Genomic DNA, 7,050 nt, shown 5'->3' with positions numbered 1-7,050 from the left:
GCCGGAGGAGTGTGACTAGATCATACTCTGAAATGTCTATCAGTTTCCTTTTTATTATTTTATTTATTTATCTTTACACCATTGGTTTATTTTTTTTTGTATAATGTTTGATTTCTCCCATCAATTGTAATCCCCATGAAATTCCCCACACCAAATTCACCCATGAACCATCACCACAGTCTTGTTTGCTCTTCCCTCCCCTGTCTGCACCCCTGTCCTTGCTCCTCCTGTTTACCAGTGACTTAATAAATGTACTGGTAATTAGCAGGCACCCAGAAATTACACTTGGGCATTTACCTCAGAAAAGGGAAAACATATTCACGGAAAAGACGTATACAACAATGTCCACAGTCCTCTGTCCATAAGACACCCACGCTGTCCTTGATGGGTGCTGGTTAAATTGATATTCCTGCAACCGAACCATGGAATATTACAAAGCCATGGAAAGGAATGAATGAAGTCAACATAATCTTGATGAGTGTAGAGGAATTATCTAAGGGAAATGCTCTTCTCAAATGCAGCATATTAAATGATTCAATTGTTTATTTTTACATATCATTATGAAAAGATTGGAAATGGAGAACAAATCAGAGCATGTTAGGACTGAGTGGCACAGGATGTGACCCATTGAAGGAAGTAAAAGTTCTTATGAAAGGGTACAGGGGTGTCCTTGTGGTGAAGCAGCTGTGTTAGGGCTTCACTGCTGGGGTGAAAGATGAACCCATGAAGTGATAAAGTCACAAAGAACTGAACTGATAGCACATCAATGAAGACAAGCAAACCAGTATCCATTGTACTTGAAAATTGAGCACATACTTAAACAAACACCTTGCCAAAGAAGATACTCAGATAACAAACACTTGAATAGATGTTCAACATCATAAGTCAGTATGTAAATGAATATTAGAAGCATAATGAAATGTCTCTACAGATCTACTAGAAAGTTTTTGGAGGGGAAAATATCTGAAAATCTCTAGCAAGCGTGAAGATGCAGAACAGTTGCAAGGCTTATCAGTTGCTGGTGGTAATGAAAAGTGCAAAAGCAACTTCCAAACTGGAAGCCAATTTGGTAGTTTCTTGGAGAGTTAATCATTTATCTGCCACGTGACTCAGCAATTCCCTTCCTTGTACCTACCCCAGTGAAATAAAAACAATGTCCACCAAAAGCCTGTAAGTAAACGTTATAAATGATTTATTTCAAATTGCCCAGGTTGAAGCTAGACAGAGAACAAAGGCTTATTATGGGGAATGGTCAATAAACTGATGTTCATCTCTCTCTGGAAACTTCTCAGCATGGAGACGGAATGAATTATCGGTGCACATAGCAGCAAAAAGGAGTTTCAGAAGCTTTATGCTGAAGCAAAGGCGCAGAAACAGAGCTCCTGTAGGGATTCCGTTTTATGACTTTTTGCTAAGACCCAACTCCGGGGACAGGCAGGGATCAGCACTGGCAGCGCTGGGGCAGAGGCGTGACCGCCCAGGGCCGGGGGAAGGACAGAGAGGGCTTGTGCTGTTCTGCGTGGAGACTGTGGCCGCGCGACCCCTCTGCGCGCTGTGTCCAAACTCACAGACTGTTTAATAACGGGGAGGGTGTTTGTGTCTGAAAATGGTGGTTCAATAAGGACAACAAAAACTGTGGCAGGTGCAGTTTCCCAGGGGCACTCGCTCAAGGAGAGGGGGTGCAGGTGTCCAGAGGGCAGAGAACAGCCCGAGTCAGGGAGGCGGCAGCATCAGGTCTCTCCTGGCACTTTCCTGACTGTTAAGTGCGGTGCTCACCATCCAAATGCAATTTTACTCAAAAATTCTGAGCAGTTCTTAAATGATTGAGATTTTCTTTTAACACATGGAACAAATATTTCCTTCTCTGTCCTTCCTCCATGTTTCCTCAACTCACAGCCTTGTCCGAAAACATCAGCACAGCCTGGCCCTGAGCCCTAAATCCACTCCTGTCACTCAGGCTGCAGAACCTGCATGGGGGCTGGAAGAAGGGGAGATTCAGGACCTCTGATCAGGGGAAAACCCGTAAATAAATGTTATATAGGTTATTTGAAATTGCCCAGAATGAAACTGGAAGGAGAACAAAGGTTACTTATGGGGACTAGTGAATAAACTGGTCCAAACTTTCCTTTCATGGAAACTTCTCAAAAGGGAGATACAATGAATTCTTGATGCACACAGCAACATACATGAGTTTCAGATACTCACTGAGCTGCTCATGGATGTCCCGACCATCCTGGGGCTGGAGGAGAGTGTGACAAGACGGGGAAGGGTTTGTGTCTCACTTCCCCATGGTCATGTGTCATTGTGGGAACCAAAACTATTATCTGATGCCACACAGTAGTAGTCAGCCTCATCGTCGGCCTGGGTCCCGCTGATGGTCAGGGTGGCCGTGTTCCCCGAGTTGGAGCCAGAGAACCGGTCAGGGATCCCTGAGGGCCGCTTGTTATCCTCATAAATGACCAGCTCAGGGGCCTTGCCTGAGTTCTGCTGGTACCAGTGAGCATAATATTTTTCAATGTTGTCTCCCTGGCAAGTGATTCTGACCGTCTCTCCCAGGGCCACTGACATTGAAGGTGGCTGAGTCACCTCATAGGAGACCACAGAACCTGCAAGAGAGAAGAGTAGAAGATGACTGGAAGATGGAGGGCCTGTTCACAGAAGATTCTCCTCGCCCCAACACCCCACATGAACTTGGACTCAGCTGTCATGTCTCAGGGCCCCATGGTGCTCAGTTCCACCAGTCTCAGCCAGTGACCCAGAGCAGGGCAGATGGATGGGGCATTTGAGCATATGACACCCTACCCCTGCAGTAAACAGGCACAGCTGATGGGGCTCACACAGAGCAGTGAGCACAGTGGGGGTCTTCAGAACCCCAAAGCCCCACCCTGCACAAGGCATGAACATCCTGCCCCCCAGGCAGCCCCCACTTAGCTCAAAGTCAGAAAAAGCCTTATCCCAGAGCCTTGGGGCTGGGGTGCAGTAGTCTGGCTCAGCACCTGTGCAGTGTGCCAGGAGGCCCAGGAAGAGAGGGGTCCAGGCCATGGTGGGGTCCCTGCTCCTGCTCCCTAAGGCTGAGGCTAGGCAGGTTCCCCTCCAGGCCTGTCTTATCCCCTTGCTGGAGAGAGCTGCTGGGTATGCAAATCAGCCAGGGCCAAGACTGCTGCTTGGGGAATTTTGTGGTTTCAGAGAAGACTAAGCCCCCAGGAAACAGGGAGGGGAGGGGTATTTTCTGAAGTCCCCACCCTCAGCTTAAGTATCTTCCTTTCCTGCTGGTCTCATAGTCTAATTGATATCTCTTCCCTATACTCCATCCTGGAGTCTGTTCGGCAGCCTCTTTGCAGGCAAAGCTCAGCCTGTAGTCTGTGTGTTTTTCGGTCTTGGTCTGTAGGTGCTAATTGGAGGGGTAGTGGGGGGCAGGGTGCAGCATCTGCACAGGTCCACCCCAGGGTGCAGCATCCACACAGAGAAAATAATAAATCTCCTCCTAGCATAGCACATATGGAGTCATTGAATTTTATAATGTTTTCATCCAGGTGTGTGTCCTGAGGGGGGCCTTAGGGGATGTGCCTCAGTAGCCCAGAGTATGCGCAGGTCAAATAAACATCATGTGCCCCCAGGAATGTTTGGTTCCCTCTGCAAATTCTAAGAGCAGCTGACATGAGCGTTCACTTTAATTAACTGTATTTAATTGCTTGGGAAAAGATATTAAGTAATAAATGTCTCAGTTCATAACAAGGGAACAAAAGTTTATATAGCAACACTGGGTTCCAGGCACTAACCCAGGAGATGGATGATTTTGTCTGGTGGGCAGGAGCTTCTCAGAACAAAGGGAGAAAGGGGTCTATGCAACCACAGAGAAGTCAGTTGTAAGGAAATGATGTCATTTTAGCTGGAGTGGGTGTGTTTGGGCAGTGGATATTGATGTGTCTGATATTGTGCCAGTGAAATTGGCAGTTTTACAAGTTTCAGATCACCAGGATTTGGAGTCTGAAAATGGGTTCATGATTGTCAAGGATGACACTGGGAAAATATCACCCCTTTACTCTGGTGTTTGCTCTTTGTTACTTTCCTTTCACCCTCTCCAGGGGTTCTTTAAAACACCTGCCATTTGTGGCTCTTTCCTGCCCCCTGGTGGCCACTCGGCTCTGGCTGCAGGGGGCGCAGGCACATCAGCTATTCAGGTGAGGATTCAGAAGCATGATCCATGTGCTGCTGACCCAGGGGTGAATTCCTCTTCCACGTGTGGCCCCTGCTTACCTCAAGATCAGGTACAGAGGTCTCAGAGACCCTTGAAAGTCTAAGCATGTTCATTTAGAGGAGGCTGGTTTAGGACCCTCCTGGGATGCACCTGTAAGAACTGCAGGTCATGGGGTGGCACAGGGGCGAACAGGATCCTGGGAATGGCTCTTAAGGGTGCCAGCTGTGTGTGAAGTGCCATCATGGGGCCAGGGTGGTGACTGCACCCACGACAGACAGGAGAACATAAGCTGGCAAATATTTGTGACCCCCATTTCAGTCTTAGACACATTCCTTCCTGGGTCTATGGCATGAATATGGCAGTGTCCCTGCCTCAGGACTTTCATATAAGCAGAGCAATAGAAAAATCTGGTTTTCAGCCAAGAAGATGATTCTCACTAATTTCTCGGTGTACTGTCTTATCTATTTCAAAACTGCACACTGTTCTCAGGTTCCTTCAGTCCGGATCAACCACATGGTCCAGTTCTCGCAGAAGTAGAACACCTGTCATTTTATTGGGATTGTTTTCTATGAACCTTTGCTGTGATCTCAGAGGTACTGGATTTATACAGTAGCTTTCCTCTTAAATGATGATGTGATAGTTGGAGCTGCAACAGCCACTCTGAGGACTTAGTTGTTAACTTTGCTTTGAAAAGCAAAGTCTTTACAGTGGGGTGGTTCAACCAGAAAATAGGAAGGATCTGTGATCATGGAATCTGTGGGTATCTGTGGCACAGCCATCTCACTTCAGAGTTATTGTAGGAGAAAAAAACTTCAGTCTGTTTATGCCTTGGTTTGTATTATATTTGCTTTGCATGTAAAAGACCTGTCATTTCCTGACCCTTGGGAAAATGATTCACAGAAATCAATCAATGAACAAAAATGATAGTGAAATATGCAGTCAGTTAATTAATATTAGATAACAAATGACAGTTAGGTACTATGTGGTGACAAGCTTGAGAAGATCTTTCTGAAGAGGGGACTTTGGAGATGTTGTCAGGATGGGATGATGGAATAAGTTGTAGGAAGTATCTACAAGAGTTGACTCAGTTTGTGAGGATGAAACCAAGGCTAATTCACCCTCAAAATCCTGGACCATTAATACTTATCTAACTCCTTAGGTATGTATGTTTGTATATATGTGTATGTATATAAGAACTATATATAGGGGTATGTGTGTATGTATTTCTCTTTTTTTTTTTTAATAGAGGCATGTTATTTATTTATTTGTTTGGTTGGTTGGTTGGTTTTTTGTTTTGTTTTGTTTTGTTTATACATGCACTGGGTATAGTCAGAAGTGCAGGAGGGTGAGAGAATTCACCAGAGCCAGAGCGGGGAGCAGAGCAGGCAGAAGGACCAAAGTACACTGCTGAGGGGAGCAGCGGGTGGCAGGAGAGGTCTGAACGCCATGTGGGACCCTCCTAACCGGCACCGCAGAGGCCGCAGGCAACATTGCAACCCAGCGCTCAACCGCTGCGCCACTGGGGAGGCCCTGTATTTCTCTTTTCAAAGAAATGTATCCTGAGTGTGGATCTTGGTCCCAACCCACATCTGCACAGCCAGTCTGCAGGGGGACGTACTCCCATTCAAGGCTGGTGGAGAGAGACTGGGTTGCATCTGAAACTGGAGTGTTGGGACGGGGAGCCTTGTCCAGACCAGGGTTATGATCGGCAGAGCCCAAATGCCAACACTGGGCAGGAGCAGGGGCCTCTCTTTTGGACCCCAGGTAGGGAGAGTCTCTTTGGGCTTCCGGAGAAGCAGCATGAGGTTAGACAACCTGAGCATGTACTAAATATCACTGACCTTCAGCTAATTTCTAAGCCAGTTGAAACCAACACCCGACACAAACATAAATTATTTGGGAAAAAACCTTTCCATGTCTGGACTGATTTTGGTCTGAATAAGGAAACTCTGCCAGGCTTCTACCTTTCTCAGCCCTGGCTTTCCTCCTTTCTTCCATCACTGCCATAACCCTGTCTCCGCTTCCAGATGGGGGAGGCAGATGTGAGCCTTGAGTCATCTGTGTCCTTGTCTTCAAGTCATAAGAAAACTCTCATGTCGAAAGTCACTCATATTTTGGCTTCTATGGGTGTTGGCTGTGAGACCATCGCTCTGCAACAGGGAACGTTCTGGGTTTTCTGAGGATAAAAGCCAGCAACACACTCAGCTGTCTATGATCAAAGCCAGTTCAGTCCCACTGTGACAGGTTTTCATGAGAGCTTTGGGCAGTGATCAGTGTGTCATCAGGGGGAATCTGCAGTTCACACTCAGGTCTCACAGCAGCAGAGCAGCATAGAGGGGACCTCCAGGACCAGCCCTGTTTTACACAAGTGAACAGAGTTCAGCCACTTGGTCATTCCTGTGTGACCCGCAGGCTGCAGATAGGGGAGTGACCACCTGTCCCTCCTCTCTACATTGGCACCCATCATGAAGCCAGGTGTGGACAAAGATACTTCCTGTGCACCCTGTCCTGGGCCATCTCTCTCCCCAGTGAGGAGCCTCCATAACTTTATAGACCAATTGAAGGAAAAAAGGTAATTTTTGAAACAATATGTAAGAAATTAAATTTTTCTCTCTTGTGGGAAATATTTTTATTTTTTCACAGTATGATATTTTACATTAGACTCTCCTTTATTCTGCATCAGTCATGTTGAGATGTAATTCAAATACATTGTAATTTACCCATTAATGTATAGATAATGCAGCAGGCTAAGCTATCCTTACTGAGATTGCGATCATCACTACAGTCAACCTTACAAAATTTTGGCACTGAACTGAAACCCACCACCCCATTCTCCAGTTCCCCTCTCCGAA

General features: G+C 46.4%; 1 gene segment (V, D, J or C); it reads right to left on the bottom strand.

Moving 5' to 3' along the window:
* Positions 1 to 2,290: 2,290 nt before the first annotated feature.
* LOC119244068 (immunoglobulin lambda variable 3-19-like) lies at positions 2,291 to 3,042 on the bottom strand. The segment is given in 2 exon segments: positions 2,291 to 2,606; positions 2,997 to 3,042. Coding segments are annotated over 2 exon segments (360 nt in total).
* Between the last annotated feature and the right edge of the window lie 4,008 nt (positions 3,043 to 7,050).

This window comes from Talpa occidentalis, unplaced genomic scaffold (assembly GCF_014898055.3).
Source record: "Talpa occidentalis isolate TD23 unplaced genomic scaffold, MPIMG_talOcc4v2.1 talOcc4.14, whole genome shotgun sequence".
Taxonomy (NCBI): Eukaryota; Metazoa; Chordata; class Mammalia; order Eulipotyphla; family Talpidae; genus Talpa; species Talpa occidentalis.
Note: the sequence above shows the minus strand (reverse complement) of the source record. Positions and strands in the feature narration are given on the sequence as shown.